This window comes from Pyrus communis, chromosome 3 (genome assembly GCF_041283825.1).
Source record: "Pyrus communis isolate YQ-2024b chromosome 3, ASM4128382v1, whole genome shotgun sequence".
Taxonomy (NCBI): domain Eukaryota; kingdom Viridiplantae; phylum Streptophyta; class Magnoliopsida; order Rosales; family Rosaceae; genus Pyrus; species Pyrus communis.
The window spans coordinates 1,015,928-1,032,748 of NC_142567.1; the positions used below are offsets into that span (position 1 = coordinate 1,015,928).

The 16,821-nt window shown below is 40.6% G+C and overlaps 1 protein-coding gene and 1 pseudogene across 1 annotated transcript; both read right to left on the reverse strand.

Moving 5' to 3' along the window:
- Positions 1-3,750: 3,750 nt before the first annotated feature.
- LOC148697709 (enoyl-[acyl-carrier-protein] reductase [NADH], chloroplastic pseudogene) lies at positions 3,751-4,704 on the reverse strand (annotated as a pseudogene).
- Positions 4,705-10,794: 6,090 nt separating this feature from the next.
- Positions 10,795-16,548, reverse strand: LOC137714209 (potassium transporter 5-like). The gene is made up of 8 exons (XM_068453477.2): positions 16,262-16,548; positions 14,808-15,033; positions 14,213-14,461; positions 13,775-13,825; positions 13,418-13,678; positions 12,643-12,810; positions 12,257-12,511; positions 10,795-12,055 (listed from the first exon to the last, which is right to left on the reverse strand). The coding sequence occupies exons 1-8, from the start codon at positions 16,445-16,447 to the stop codon at positions 11,067-11,069; spliced, it is 2,385 nt and encodes a 794-aa protein (XP_068309578.2). The 5' UTR covers positions 16,448-16,548; the 3' UTR covers positions 10,795-11,066.
- Between the last annotated feature and the right edge of the window lie 273 nt (positions 16,549-16,821).

A 16,821-nucleotide genomic window follows, 5' to 3' on the forward strand; every position in this document is an offset into this window, starting at 1 on the left:
AGTTTAATTATTCGTCAACATTCATTTCACCGAAATTTCGATGTCTACAAATGCCCCCACTTCAAGGCGTGTCGCGTACACGTGCTTGTCACGTGTATGAGATGCGTTTTGAAGTTCCTTAATGTAGATGTCGATCCAAGGGCCGTCGGGGCTTGATCTTGAATTGGGCTGGAAATTTCTTCAAGGGCCATCGAGGCATGATCTTGAGTTCGACTGGAAGATTTTCTGGTTTCCTCCAATCGTTGATTTTCCACAGGCTTAACCTTGAACTGGGCTGGAGATTTCTTCAAGGGCCATCGAGGCTTGATCTTGAGTTCGACTGGAAGATTTTCTGGTTTCCTCCAATCGTTGATTTTCCTTTGTGCTACTCTTGAACTGGGCAGCAGGATTCTTTTAGTCTCCCCCGAAGGTTTGAACTTACTCCTTTTATCTGGAGTTGAATTTGATTCAAGGGTGGTGAACACTTGATTTTGAATCGGACTTGTGATTTCTTCAAGGGCCATTGAGGCTTGATCTTGAACTGGGCTGGAGGATTCTTCTGGCCACCTCTGCTCGTTGATTTTCCTTTGTGCTACTCTTGAACTGGGCAGCAGGATTCTTTTGGTTTCCCCCCGAAGGTCTACGAGCGGTTTCAGGATATGGCAGGCAAGTACGAGGTGGAGGTGCTGACCTGTTTCTTTGTTCAATCTTTCCAATTCGTATTGAAGAGGGTTGGAAAGATTGAAGTTTCCTTGTCCCTTCTCTGGCAGTGTATCAACCGTTGAAGATGACTACTCGAGAGCAATACTAGGTAAGCAATCAGGAATAGATTCCAGGTAGTCGGTTCCAGATCGGAAGACTGACTCCAAGTGCCGCTGACTGCTCTCTTTCACTTTGCCATGCGAGTAATAACAAAGACAAAGGAAAAGACAGGGAAAAAGCTTGATATGAGATACCTTTGCTTTCGAAGAAGCAGCGAATGAATCAGCACATATATTTGTTGTGTTTGTCTCCACATGCTTCGATGTATCATTTTCACTTGCCTTACTTGCTCCATTTGCAGAAGTGGTATTTCCTTATGCAGGTTTAGCATATTCTCTTGTAGTATTTGTCCTCTGATGCAGGAGTTGAATGCAACCTTTGCATTTAAATGGTGCTTCACTTCTTGGTGGCAACTGGTTTGAGTGGAGGTTCCGACATATTGCTTCCTCTGTCTTTGTCTTGGCAGGTGAGAACAAGGGCAAAGGAAAAGATAGGGAAAAAGCATGATATGAGATACCTATGCTTTCGCCCTTGATGATATGAGATACCTTTGCTTTTGAAGAAGCGGTGAATGAATCAGCACATGCTTCAATCTATCGTTTCCTCCTGGGTCATCTGTACTCCAGGCATCTGGTATCTTCAAAGGTTGAATAGGTTTTCTCAAAGGAATAAGAAGAGTTGTGTATTTCGAAAGGCTTTGCTGGGAGTGCGCCCTCAGAGGTGAGGAAGAGTTGGGCATTTTCTTCAGGTCTGCCTTGCCATAAAAGATGAAGGTCGACGTATATAGGGATTTCTTAATAGCAAGTGTTGGTCTTGTTCTTTTACCCTTGTCGATAAACGTCTCTTCGATATCTGAACGACGCCTCTTTGATTTCTGAGCGACGCCTCTTCGATTTCTGAACGAGCGCCACTTTTGACAAAGTTGCACCGGTTTTCTGAAAAGCAGAGAAAGCGTTGCCGAACTTTGCGCTTGTCGGCTAAAGACGTGTAGTCGCGATGATGGCCTCCACGTGTTTTCGACTTTGTCAGATATCTTTTGACAAAGTTGAACGCGTTTTCTGAAAAGCTGCGAACGCGTCGCCGAACTTCACGCAGGAAAATCTGGATTTTTGAATCGGTGGTCGTGTCGCCTTGGCTTTTTATAGCGGTATTGATCACCCCAACATTCACACTCTGAAGATTGCCCATTCTTGAAAAATTGTCTCCGACCCTTTGAAATTTTTTTATCCCTTCTCTTTGAACACCTTTGAAAAATGACTAACTCATCGAACCTTTGCTTAGATTTGAGTCTCAGCAGCGATCCGGTTGTGCCCCGTCAAGGTAATGTATGGCGCCCTTCTTTTTTATCTTCTAACGGTTCTCTTACAGGTGAAGACTCTGTGATGAAGGACGCAACAACAGCTACGATAGTAGCTAGGAACCTCCTCACTCCTGAAGATAGTCGGCTGCTTTCAGGACGGTCCGACGAGTTGGCCGTTCAAGAGTCCCTCGCTCTCAGTGTTCAGTGTGCAGGCTCTGTGTCCAACATGGGCCAACGCCTACTTGCTCGCTCCCGCCAAGTTGAATCCTTGATGGCGGAGGTGGAAAGTCTTAAGGAAGAGATCAAACTGCTTAAGTACGAGAATAGAAGTTTGCATGTGTTTGCAAATAACTATTCGTCGGGTATAAAGAGGAAGCTTGATGAGCTGCAAGAATCCAATGGTCGAATGCAAAGTGACCGTCACAGGCTTGCGACTTTCTTCCAGAGGCACCTTTTTCCTGGGTCATCTAGCGTTCCACCCAGTATTGAGGCCTGGAATGCTCTAGCTTCAATGCCTCCCGCTCCGATGCCTTCCGCTTCTAGAGTTTTGCCAAGTAATGGGGCTTCACGTGAACATCCTTTGTGAAAGCTCCATCTTTTTTTTTTTTTTTTTTTTTTTTTTTTTTTTTTGGTACACATTTGTAATTTCTTGGAGATTAATGGACATGCTTTATTTTATTCAGTGTATTGTGCTAAATACAAATAAAACATATATATCACCAAGATGAGTTATTTTTTTTTTTTTTTAACACACTTTTGCAAGTGTTGCCATGCACCACCTTCTCCTTATTTTCTTCTTGACTTGCTAACAGTAGCTTGCCATTGTGAGTGGTTTCAGCTTTTGGCATTGTGAGAGCCGAATGCCCTCCAATCTACTAATTTAAATAGTTGGCATGCCCTCCAATCTGCTATTTTAAACAGTTGGCATTTTACAGTGCTTCCCAACATCATCATTATTTCCCAACATCATCATTACTTCCCAACATCATCATTACTGCCTTTTTTATTTTTTTTATTTTTTTTTTATTTTTTTTATTTTCTTTTCTTTACTTTCGGTGGTGCTGAAGCTTATATATATATATATATATATATATATATATATATATTGGACATTTGCTTTCCCCACGACATCATCATTCCTACCACTTTTCCTTTTTGTTTTGACTTGCTAATAGTAACATGCATCATCTTTTTTATTATTATTATTATTATTTTTTTTTTTATTATTATTTTTTTTATTTATATATATGGTGCTCTGCAAGGCTAGGTTTGTGGGTGAAAACCCAGGCCGAGTTCGAGAGAAGACGGAGGAGGAAAGGGTGTTCGTGCTGCTGAAGCTGATCGGTAGAAGGAGAGGGCTCGCAGAGGAGGACGAAGACGGACAGAGAGCTGGAGTCGAGCTTGGAGTAGTAGGAGGTAAGAGACGGAGAAAGTCTTTAGGTGTGAGTTGACAAACTTTGTTTTTGTCAATCACATTCAAAGGCAGCAGCAGAGGCAAGCAGACGGATGAGATCTTTGGGTGTGAGTTGACAAACTTTGTTTTTGTTAATCACATTCACAGGTAGCGACCATGGCGGAAGTGCAGAAGCAGCCAGAGCTTGAAGTAGTGCAAAGCGTCGAGCTTCACGATCGGCTAGTCGTTTGACAGCGGTTACTGAAGTTCTTCGCCGATTTTGACCATGGTGGCCAGAATGAGGAGCTTGAGGTAGTTAGTGGATGCTGTTGCAGCGGCTATGGAGTTTGGAGAGTTTGAAGATGGAGCACAGCCGTGAGGAGGTCGATGATCGAAGATTTTGACAGAGAAGTGAAGAGGCCGCCTCTGGTCCGTTTGCAAGCGAGTGCACAAGAACGTCAATGCTGCCAAAATCATTTTTCACACATTCAGCAGCTTCCTGGACAGTCCAATTACTGGATCCTGCGTAGCGCTTATTTGTTTTGATCTCCTCGGGGACATCCTCAGGGTTGTCAAACACAACATCTAGGGGATATACTTTGGTAATCTCCATCAAAGAACCATCTGGTAATACGCGTGATTCATCAAACTTTCCACGTCGCAGGCTGGACTCAAAAATGTTCAAAGCAGGCACCCATGTTCCCCTAAGAATTTCAGCACCTGCAGCAGCTAGAGATTTTGCGATTGCCTACCCATACTCATTATCATCAGCTACACCAGCAATAAATGCCCTCTTTCCTTTCAAATTGATTGGCAACCCCGAGACAGGTTTGTTGTCACTAACCCCAGCCATTGCCTTTGTAACAAACTTATCCAATTTCATAGATGATGAAGTAAAGCACCTCTGGAAAGATTGTATAGATGATATGTGGCATGCACTCGAGAGTTTAGTCCATGAAGCCACCTTAAAATTGCCATTAAGCATTGCAGTGCTCAACCCGAAAGCTCTATGCAGGGTCTGGCAGTTGCCATTTGCAGGCTGGAAGCAGCAGTTGTTGCCATCTCCGATAAATGCAATCTCACGAAGGAGAACAAAGATCTTTGTGCAATTGGGAGCGCCAATGTGGAGAGCGCAAACAGCAAAAGCTGTGTATTTTTTAATTGGGAAAGAGAAGGGGGAATTGGAATTTGGAAAGATTTGTTCTTATCAGCTTTGCTCGTTAGAGAGAGAGAGAGGCGCTGAAATCTATGCTATGCTTCTCAATGAGGGTGAGAATAAGCTCTCTTTCTGAATTCTTGAGGCCTTGAGCTGTGGTGCCGGTGAATCCACTTTTGCGGCGGCGATGAAAGAAATGAATCTGAAGCAGCAGCAGCAGCAGAAGAAGAAACAAAAGAGAAATCTAGCACCCCCTTCCCTTGAAACTCCTCAAAGGGTAGGGGCATGGACTTCATCTAACAAAATCAACACTCCTACAAATTTCCTCAAACCAGAAAAACACAAAAAATCTCCAGTTTTTTTCTTCGAAACCAACAAAAACCCACAACCCCAAAAGCACAAATTACAGATAGGTTGAACTCAAATTTACAACCCCAGAGAGCTCAATGCTAAAAACCCCAAAAACAAAAACTCATTTTTTTTTTCTGTTTTTTTTTTAGTCCAGATTCTGGGACTGGACCTACTTCAACTCCAGCTAGTTGCTTTAAAGCACGGCGAGGCAAGATAAGCTCTATCTTATTCTTTGATTTGCAAAGGCCAAGACGGGCCTTTTTCCTTTCATGTTCTATCAGCCCACTTTCCACGCATTGGCTACCTGGCGGGTCTCCACCTTCAGGAGCTGAAATACATTCACTTTTTGTAGAATCACCATCCTGTTCATTTTGCTTTGTTCCTTCAAAGGACAACTGCAGCAGCATGTTCGAGTTCACGCCATGGAAGCAGTGATGGCGTTTTGGGAGCTTGATCAGTCTCTGTAAAGCTTAACAGGTGTATCCACGGGTGAAGGAACGGGTGCTACCATGTCCGATGACGATGACCAGGTAGGTAGCGATATCAACTCCTATGATGGAAGTCTGGACGGATTGCGGCGGCGGAAGGCACAATGGCAAATGGGTTTTGTTCCTCCTGCGATTTGGATTCTGGGTTTTCTGGGATTTGGGAGTTGGTGTGAATTGGTTGGTGCTGCACCAACACTGCTGCCATCGGCTGAGCAGGGAAGAGGGAGATTTCCCAAGCATTCTTTGTGGGTCTGGGTGAATAATCCGGGAGAGAGAGAGAGAGAGAGCGGTACACTGCAGTCGGGGGAAAGGATTAGGTGACAAAAGCATGCAAGGAGCAGATGTCGGACTGCAAAGCCAGAGTCACGTGAAAGTAAGTTCCCAAGGCCCATTGAGGGAATCGCATGCGGCTTTGAGAGTGAGTAGGGCCCGGTTCTTTTGGGTATATGGGCCTTCGTACTCAACACAACAATCCAGCCCACCATTTTGGGTTTGTCGACATTTTGCTTTTTTTTTTTTTTTTTTTTTTTTTTTTTTGAGTAGAGAATATATTTTTTTTTCTTTCTAATACATAGTAACATATGTATTTTTTTATTTTCTTTTGTAATAAAATTGACTTTCTTTAATGAAACATTTATTTATTTATTTTGATGTGACTGTACTTGAAGCTTTGAAGTTTCAAATTGCCTACGTACTCTTCCAAAGAAGAGATCAAGTTATAACGTAGTTCAAATGAGTGATGGTTTTGATGATGATTTTGCCGTACACAGTTTATGCTCTTGCGGGCCAGGAGCGTTTGGTTATCGCCTTTTAGGCTCGTGCGGACGAGGAGCTTTTGGTGTCGTTTGCAGTTTTAACTCGTGCAGACAAGGAGCTTTTGGTGCCGTTTGCAGTTTCAGCTCGTGCAGACAAGGAGCTTTTGGTGTCACCTTTTAGGCTCATGCGAACGAGGAGCTTTTGGTGCCGTTTACAGTTTCAGCTCGTGCAGGCAAGGAGCGTTTGGTTGTCACCTTTTAGGCTCGTGCGAACGAGGAGCGTTTGAATTTGTCAAACGATCCTAGAGAGGCATTCCTTGCAATCTTCATAGCAAGGAGTCTTGACTGAGTGATTGAAGAAGTCTTTGGGGAAGAAATCGCGCATCGTGATGGCAACGGGCGATCTTTGTGTCATAATTTCATCATCCTCAACATTTTCATGTAGCTTTGAAGGTTGACGGTAGCTGCTTTGCCCCCTTTCCGATTGGTGAACTTGTGGAGGAGACCTATGTTTCTTGTGCATTTTCTTTGGAGTGACATAAGTCCATCCTTCAACTTCACTTGACTTGACTGGCATGGTTTTGGAGCATGCCCCCAGCGGTTGAGGTGAAGATTTTGAGTTCAAAGAGCCAGAAGTGGCGGTGATATAGTTTGACTTCACCATATCATTAAGATCTAGCTCGATGATCCCCTTCTGAGCCAACTTCATGATGAGATCTTTTAGCACAAAGCACTTTTTCGTCGGATGACTAATGAAGCGATGGAATTTACAGTACCTTGGATTGTCAGTATGGTTCATATCTTCTGGCCGTTTGCACTCAGGTAGGTCGATCACCTTTTTGTCAAGCAAGTCTTTCAACATGGCAACCACGTCAGAGTCGGGGAATGGATAAGTCTTCTCCTCAAGCTCCTTCAAAGTGCGTCTACGTATCTCTTGATCACGAAAAGCTTCGGTTTGAATCGCCTTGCCTCGTGTATGGATTTTGACTGGAGTTGTGTTGACCGTCATTGCTTCCTTGGTGGGTTTCCACGCAACCTTATCCACCTTTGGCCCCAAAACTTTGTCATTCTTGTAGTCGGCGATTTGTTCTTTCTTCCCATGACGGGTGATGCTTAACTCCATATCATGGGCGCGGGTGGCTAACTCCTCAAATGTTCGTGGTTTGATGCCTTGAAGGATGTAGTGTAGTCCCCACTGCATCCCTTGAACGCACATCTCAATGGCGGAGGTTTCAGAAAGTCGATCTTTGCAATCCAGGCTTAATGAACGCCATCTATTTATGTAGTCGACGACAGGTTCATCTCTCCACTGTTTTGTACTGGTCAGCTCTAGCATGCTTACAGTACGACGAGTGCTGTAGAAACGGTTGAGGAATTCCCTTTCTAGCTGGTCCCAACTGTTGATAGACTCAGGTTCGAGGTCAGTGTACCAGTCAAAAGCGTTGCTTTTCAGTGAACGCACGAACTGTTTGACGAGGTAGTCTCCCTCTGTCCCAGCATTGTTGCAAGTTTCAACGAAATGGGCGACATGTTGCTTCGGGTTGCCTTTTCCATCGAACTGCATGAATTTTGGGGGCTGATAACCCCTTGGCATCTTCAAAGCATCAATCTTCTTGGAGTAAGGCTTTGAGTACAGTACGGAGTCATGCGAGCTTCCTTCGTACTGTGTCTTGATAGTGCTTGCGATCATCTCTTGTATCTGCTGGATAGAGAGAGATCTCATGAATGTCGTTGCTTGGTCTAGCTTCGGCTTCTCTTCAACTTTCTCCGCTGGTGGCTCCTCTTCTTCATCGCCTTCTTTCTTTAATAGGCCAATATTTGGGTCGACTTTCACGTCGGGCAACGCATCTAGTTGGTTGACAAGTACGGCAATCTGCAAGTCCTTCTCTTCCACAGTTCGTGTGAGCTTTGCGATTGCTTCATTCATCCGAGCTAGCTGCTCCTCGATTGAAGTTGCTCCAGTGGTCATGACTTGCATGGTTGTACTGCCGCTCGAATCAGCGTCGGAGAGTAGGGACTCTGAGTATTTCCTCGGGCTTTCGTCTTCTTTACCTTCTTGAACCGTGATGTAGAAAACATCTTGGATCTCCTCTTCAGTGCTGTCTTCTCGAGCTTGTCGGCATAAGGATTGTCTGGTGTTCTGGGATAGGCGTTCCTCGCAATCTTCATAGGAAGGAGCCTTGACCGATTAATTGAAGAAGTCTTCTGGGAAGAGATCACACATTGTGATGGGGATGGATGATCTTTGTGTCGAAATTTCATTATCTCCAACACTTTCACAATGTTCTGGAGGTTGGCGAAAGCTGTTTTCCCTCCTTTCTGATTGGTGCACTTGTGGAGAAGACATATGTTTCTCGTGCAGTTTCTTCGGAGTGACCTGAGTCCATCCTTCAATTTCTCCTGACTTGGAGCATGCCCCCAACAGTCGAGGTGAAGACTTTGAGTTGAAAGAGCCAGAAGTGACATCTTTCTTAGGGATTTCATCTTCAGTGCCGTTCTCTTGGGTTTGTTGGCATGAAGATTTGCCAGTGTGGACGATGATGCGCCTCCTTACCTTCAGTGGTCCTTTTGTGTCGACCTCTAGGATTGCTTGGCGCTTCATCCTTGAAGGAATCAAGCTTCGAGCGTCGTCTTTTTCTCCTAACCCATCGAGTTTTTCTTCCTTTGGTGTTATCTTCCTCTTTCCAAAAGGCTTACCATCATCTTCAAATCTTTCTGAAGCTGATCGTCGCAGAGGAGAGATAGCTGTGTTGCTTTGTTTCTTAGGCTTTAACAACCTTTCAAAAACAGAGCTTTGGGATGTCGGCGCGTTAAGCCTCTTGAAGACAGAGGTTCGGTCTTGACCACCAATGCGATTAAGCACTGAAGTTCTGGAGCTTGAATGGCTCATCCTATCGAAGACCGACATCCGAGGGGAGGGTTTAGGCTCTTCTTGGTCTTGTTCAATGCTCACGCTGATGTGTTGAGCGCTAGCTTTCTTCACTTTGCTTGAAATCTTCACGGGTGCATTTGGTGTGAAGCCAAGTCCAGCCTTGTTGTTGTCAACTCCATAATCATGCTCCTTCAACTTCTTTTGAGTCTCGGTGAGGTCGCGATCTTTGTCGTTGACGGTGTTTGAAACCTTCTTTCCAAGATTTGAAGAGGAAGCAAAGTCATGCCCAGCCTTTGACATGAGTTCGTAGGCATTTGGGTTGAAGCCTTCTTCGGTCCTCTTAGTTGGAAGAAAGCTTGGTTTCACTATGACACCATGTTGCGTCTCCAGACGGTTGATGAGTCCGGCGGTTTGCAAGTTTTTCTCCTCTGCAGTCTTTATCAGCCTTGCAATTGTTTCCTTCATCTGAACCAGCTGTTTTTCAATGGAGGTAGTGCCGATAGTCATGACTTGTTCTTTGTTTGAAGCCATGGACTGTGCTTGAATATCTTGAACGAAGACAGAGATGAGAGGTAGAGATGGTCCCACTGGGCGTGCCAAATTTGTAAACACGAAAAATTCCTGAAACAAGAGACAAGAATACGTGTACAAAATATATTTTGTGTTAATGATTTTGGGGTTACAATCTCTTTGTAATTTGATCCTCTGATTCTATCTTCGTAGGGTGTAGGTTTGTGGATGAGCTGTTGATCCAAAGGGCCGTCGGGGCTTGATTTAGGGATGAACAGTTGATGAACGGATCTTCGAGGGCTTTTGGGCTTGATCTTGAAGATTGGGTGTATGGATTTCTTCAAGGGCTTTTGGGCTTGATCTTGAAGGTTGATGGATGAGCGGATCTTCAAGGGCTTTTGGGCTTGATCTTGAAGGTTGATGGATGAGCGGATCTTCAAGGGCTTTTGGGCTTGATCTTGAAGAAACGATTGGATGCGTGGATTTGTTGAGGTTGTTGATCCAAATGGCCGTTGGGGCTTGATCTTAGGATGAACGGATGATGAACGATGAACACTTTCTTCAAGGGCCGTCGGGGCTTGATCTTGAGTTGGTGGAAGTTCTTCAAGGGCCGTTGGGGCTTGATCTTGAAGGAGGATTTGACGAAGAACGAAGAGTGCTTTCTTGATCCTTCGGGATTTGCTTGAGAGCTTTAGAGTTTCAAGGCTTCAAGGTTTTGGTGTAATGTAAATTTCTCTTCTTTCTTTCTCCCCTTTTTTCCCTTCTTCCTCCCCCAAAATGAATGCCTTGGCCTCCTATTTATAGAATTCCAAAACTTGATTTTTGGATTTAAATAATCAGATGAAATAAATCATTTCTGCCAGGTATTGACACGTGTCCTATTTGATGACTTTTCCAATTTATTTCGATTTTTCGTTGAGTCACACGCTACATGTAAAATTTATGTGACACGTGAGCGTTGAAATTTTAATTATTGGTCAACATTCATTTCACCGAAATTTCGATGTCTACAGAGTTTATTGATAAATTTTAGTTTTATTGTTAATCAATAGGATAAAATAACAATTCACACCTTAAGTTTGAGTTGAGTGTAAAGAGAATTTATATAGAGTCAAATAAACTTTTCCAAAGAAGATATAAATAAGAGTAGACCATGAAAAGAAGGAAGAAAGACTTGTAGACAAAATATACAGCATGAACGACCAAATGCTACTTTACCAGACAAATGTGAAGGAATGCATTAGTAATGCAGGATTGCATATAAATATAAATATATATACATACATATATATATATATATATATATATATCTCTATATTACAGTTGCACTCTATCTTGTGAAGGAGTTCGTAATTGTAATTAACTCTATACGACATGATAGTTTTCTAGTATAATTACTAGCTTTATTTATCTATTTGATGTAGCTAGTAATTAATCACCTTACTAAGCTTTTTCAAGGATGTACTGTAATCAATCTTCGTATCCACTTTTTTTTTTTCCCTAAATTTCATAAGTCATGCCCACTTTCAACATGCGCTTGTGAGGAATATTAAACACTTGATCAGTCTGCCTCAAATTTCTCTTCAAGAAATTGTAAGCATAATCAATCAAAAGTCTGCTCACTATACCAGCTCCTTCGGCAGCGGTCACTTCATTTTCCCCAATCAAATGAACAACTCCCTGCCTCCATGCTTTGTCTATTGCCTCAATCTCTCTGTCCAACAAATCTTGTTGCTTATCTTGATCATCAACTTGCCGCTTTGAATCCTCCTTTCCATTCTCTCCACTGTTCACCAAAGTCCAGTCTTGGACTTCTTCCTTGATCCCAAACTTGATCTCCCCATCAGTACTGTGCATATTATTTCTATGAGATATCCAAAAACTGTCCTTTATGAACTCTTTCATCTTTTCCACCAACAATCCTTCGAAGGGTTCATTCTCATTGCGAACATCCGTGTACCCGTACCTTGCAACACATCGGAACACATTCAGATCCTTAGGCTCCACTCTCCGAAAAAGAAAGCGCTCTTCTAGCGGAACCTTGCTTATAGGCAATGATTTGATCGAGACAAAAACAAGGACGGAGTGCAATGCAGGAACATTCGCAGCGTAATGATTGAAGATCGGCGGGATGCCTTGAACGAGTTCGGAATAGAAGATGGCAAGGCCAGGCATGCGGCAAAAATTTCCGTCAATGGCGGTTTTCTTGAGCTGTTCGGGAGAAATTTTGTGATCAAGCTCGTAATAGTACTTTCTTCGATGCACATCATTCCACACAAACATTACAAACATCAACACTGCGGCAAACGCGAGGGGAAGATATCCGCCCTGGTCAAATTTGTACAGCATTGAACTTAGACACAGAAACTCTACACTTCCAATGACAAGAACATATGAGATGATGAGGAATATGTTGGTCTTCCATATCATGATCATGATTAGCACTAGGAAGGATGATGTAAGCGTCATTACAAACACCACTGCTATACCTGCATATATATCCTTAAGGTAATTAGATAAAGTCATTCATTAGTTTCATGGACACAGAAAAATTTTCCTGTCAGACTGTAAATATGGACCATATAATTAATTTGACACTCTTTCATAAATGTGAGACGATGACTTAGGTTCAGATCGATTATGGACCTAAGCATTTGTTTGAAGATATAAATTTGTTGAGAGAACATTACCATATGCATTGCCGATCCTTTCAAGGGTTCGAAACCCTAAGGTGACTCCAACACAAGCCAACATGAGAAGGTAGTTCACTTCCGGAATGTAAACTTGTCCGGCATACTTGGTCGATGTGTGCACGATTTTCACACGAGGGAAACACCCTAATGATAGTGATTGTTGGATTATAGAGAAAGTCCCTGAAATCATAGCTTGACTAGATATGATCGATGACAGTACACTCACTACAAACATAGGCCAATACAAAGGTTCTGCATGCATGATCAGCAGAATTAGTAAAAAACCGATACGCATGAGTAGAAAATTAACATCATATCCACTAGGATATTCTGCAGATTTGATATTTAGCTTGTAAAAGATTATTATAATATTATATACTTACTTGGTAGCGACTTGAAGAAGGTATCTGCAACAAGAAGATGGTTCTTGCGAAGAAAAGAAGCTTGTCCAGCGTATGTCAATACGAGAGCTGGATAAGTAATTGCGCACATACTTAGTTGAATGGACCGTACTGTGAAGTGTCCCACGTCAGCAAATAAAGCTTCAGTTCCTGCAATTTGTGAAAGTCATTAACACTTCATTGAGAAATATTTCAGTGTGTAAATAGTGATTTTGAAGAATTTGAATGAGTTACAAACTCATGGAGTTTTAATTGACTTTCCAGAGTTTTTATGTGAAATTTGTGTGGATTCTCTCAAAATCTGAGGGGAGAGAGCCTTGGTTTTTTAAAACCTAACGTACAGTGATACACTATGAAATTTCTCTCAATTTATGAAAACATTTTTAATTTTTTTTGTTTAGAGAAATGCTAAGAAAACTCTGTCAAAAGTGCTGGGACTCTCCATGAACTCTCCACCACCTCCTATTTTTGGTTTAACTCTTGTACCAACATTATAAAATATTATGCCAAAAAACATGATGTAAGGGAGAGTCCATAGAGAGTCCGACTTTGAAAAAGTCTCCTTAGCATTTTTTTTAAATGAAATCATAGGACTGTATATATTTTGACCTATAATTTCTTTAAAATCTTGCTTGAGTACACTCGCATTTTTATGAATTTGTGTAAACTCTTTAAAAATATTGATTGAATTCTACAATAAATTCATTTAAAATACGAAAAAACACCACCAAAATTTTTAATGAAGTAAATTGGAAACCTGTTATGGCTAAGACAATGCCACCAATAGAAATCCAAGCATCATGTTTGTTCCTTCTGAAGTAATCTACTATGTATTTTGGGTTTAGAGCCTTGACCACCGTCGGATCAAACTTGATGAAGTTGTAGACGCCAATTCCAGCAACCATGATAAACCAAATGCAAATAATTGGTGCAAAACTGTAGCCTATTTTATCAGTTCCAAATCTTTGAACCATGAATAGGCCAATCAAGATGGCTACTGATATCCAAACAATCCGGTCTGTACACACAATATAAATTCAAATTAATCAAATTATCTTTTCACTATCCATTTTATGTACCACCACAAATAATATGTGCATCAAATTATCACTACCATCCGTCATGGCAGATGTAGCTTGTTTGATTCCTACCACAGCCGACAGAACTGCCACCAAAGTGGAACAAAACAATTGTTATATGTTCAAGTCAAAAGACATTAAGCACATAATGATCATGCGAGATTGACAGTTAGTCAGTGACACTAATGAGCATGCAAGTAAAGACATTTTTGACAAAACTACAAAATGGTCTCAACATCGATACTATTTATGACTTGATCATCTATTCAAAGAGATTTTATACAAAAATACATAAAACTAGTAGTGAAACTTTTGAATATAAAAATAATTTAACTAAGATACGCTTCAAGAATTCAAGCTTATAATCATAAATATTTGCATCTCTTTATATAAATCATCACGCAACCATGTCAAATGACGAAAAATATAGATATATACATCTTTTCTTCTTTGTATTTAAAGATCTGACAAACCTGAGAGGGAAGGAGTGAGGATACCATCGCCAATGACCATGGAAGTACCAAGCATGGTGGCGAATAATAGAAAGACTTTAGCGACTGGGCTGTTCTCTAATAAAGATTTAAGCCTTGATGCCCTCTTTACACTTTTGGTAGGGAACTCGAGCTCAAAATTTGAAACATCACGATCCTCTGGTTGTTGACTCGGAGTCAGACCAATCTTGGCGTATCGACACAGCAAAGAGTATAGTGCGAACGTCCCTCCTGCAAAAATTAAAATTATGTATGTCAAGCGTTATATTTGCTGTAGTGATCAATTTTTTTTATCTAAAGTTTTTTTTGTTAAATTATATATTAGATAAGTCACTGACGAGGTTTGAACTCACGTCATCATTAAAAAGACAAAATTAGGGATTTTAAAGTGGAAGAATTTTTAAGGGATTTTTTCTTTCTTTTTCATAGTTTAATGTCCCCTTTTTATATTTATTTGTTTCCTATGACAAGTTGGGAACATCAAGTGCAAGAACATATAGTTAAATACGAAGGATTGAGTGAGTGATATTGTTTTGTTTGTAATTATACAGATCTAGGAGAAGGTATGGAATCTTACCTTCGCCATTATCGGTGGCCCGTAAGACGATAAAAGTGTACTTAATCAGAGGGATTAAGGTGAGAATGTAAAAGAGCAAGGAAAGAACACCCAAAATGTCATCGTCATGGTTGATGCCTTTGTTGAAGATGCTCGCATACATATAGAGAGGTGATGTACCGAGGTCCCCAAAAACTATCCCAATGCTCTGAAATGCCAGGTGCATTGTCACCAGCCAGTCCTCATCCTACAAAAGGTCCAATAGTCATCAGTATATGATTTATGCTCAATTAGGTTTTTATTTTAAAAGTTAGCCTCAATTCCACGTCACAATTTGTTTTTTTTTAATACGATCATCTATTTATATTAAGAGCTGAGAAATTTGAGTTAAATCACACAATAGATCAATTGTAATATTTTAGTGTTGAATTCCTTTTTACAAGAATTGAACTTAAAACCTACCACTTAAAAGTGATATAGCCAAATAATGTGTAGACATAACTGTAAACATAAAAGGAAAAAGTTTGAAATCAATGTTCACAACAGAGAATGAACACTTTCGAAGACATTTTATATATAAATTAGATATTCCTAATTAGCATGAGCCCTATGTGAGATCCTAATAGGAGACCAAACAGGGACATGGGATCAGATGACAATCTACGTCTTCAATTGCTCTGTCTCATATAAAGTGAAAAGAAATATCACTAAATTGTAGTATTAGTAAACAACTTCAATGTTTATTAGTTAAGAAATTATTAGTTAGTATCCGACACGTCATCTTTTCAATCAAAATTCACCACACCTTTTAATTTTAAAAAATATAAATATTTTAGACTAGCTTTCCATGTTTATCCCTTGAAATAAATTTGCCAATTTTATCATATTAATTACATGGAATTATTGTCATTTAGTATTACAATTTGATTGTATTTCTCCTTATTTGTAAATGGTATATATGAGGTTTAACTTTGTAGATGACGAATTTGATACCAAGTTATTATGACAAACTCATTGTGTGTTTAGCCAACCTCTCACATTTTTTTTTCTTCGAAAAAGACCTCTCACTTAAAATGAAGAATAATACAACTAGAACGTTGTAACTAGTATCTATGTATTTAAAATATATAAAAAAGCGTTAAAAGCAAGGACTAATTGTAAAATAATATCATTCTTTTCCTTTTTGTATCGACTAAGCAATAAAAACAAACACATTTTCTTTTGCTTTAAAAATAAAAATAAAAAAACTATTTTGTTTTCTTTCTTTTCTGTTCAACAACTGTTCGTCAATTTTTTTGGTTGAAAACAACCTATCGTCGATGAGAATTGCAGTCGAAACCTTTTGAAATAATATGGAAATTGGTACCACTGAACCAAATGACTTTGAAAAGTAATATTTAATACACAAAAATATCAGTAAAATTAATCTCTTGTAATATATAGTACTATTAAATAACATATGATAAAATGGAGACCTTGGACGCATGGCCATGGGGAACTGTTAAGCTGCGTGACTCAAGGTCCAAGGAGTCGTCTCTTGGCAACCTTTCCCATGAAAGTTTCTTCCCTTCGAGTTGATCCTCATCACGATCAGGATGATCAGAAACTTCCTGATGATCTTGGCTTACTGGATCTGTGGAGTTTTCCACTATATCAGGCATTTGTATAAGACCTCGATCGATAGCCACTCAAATTAATTTCTAGAGAGAAAGAGAGCTGTAGGTAGGTTTCCTCTTAAAGCAAGTATGAGGGTGTGTTCTCCTGGATGTGAGGATAGAAGGTGATATTTAAAGGCAAATTAAGGAAGAGGCCACAACTCATACGGAGTACGTACTCCCATATACTCAAATAATACTCATATACATTGACTGATTGATCGTATAGATATATGCATAATTTTTTTTTCTTTGAATAAATTTTTTGTAGAGACAAATTATGCGAGATTAGCTTTTCATCAACAGTCGTGTGCAAAACACCAACCCTCTCCCAAAGGAGAAAGGACCATTGCACCCATAAACCCCCCCACCTGTCCCCC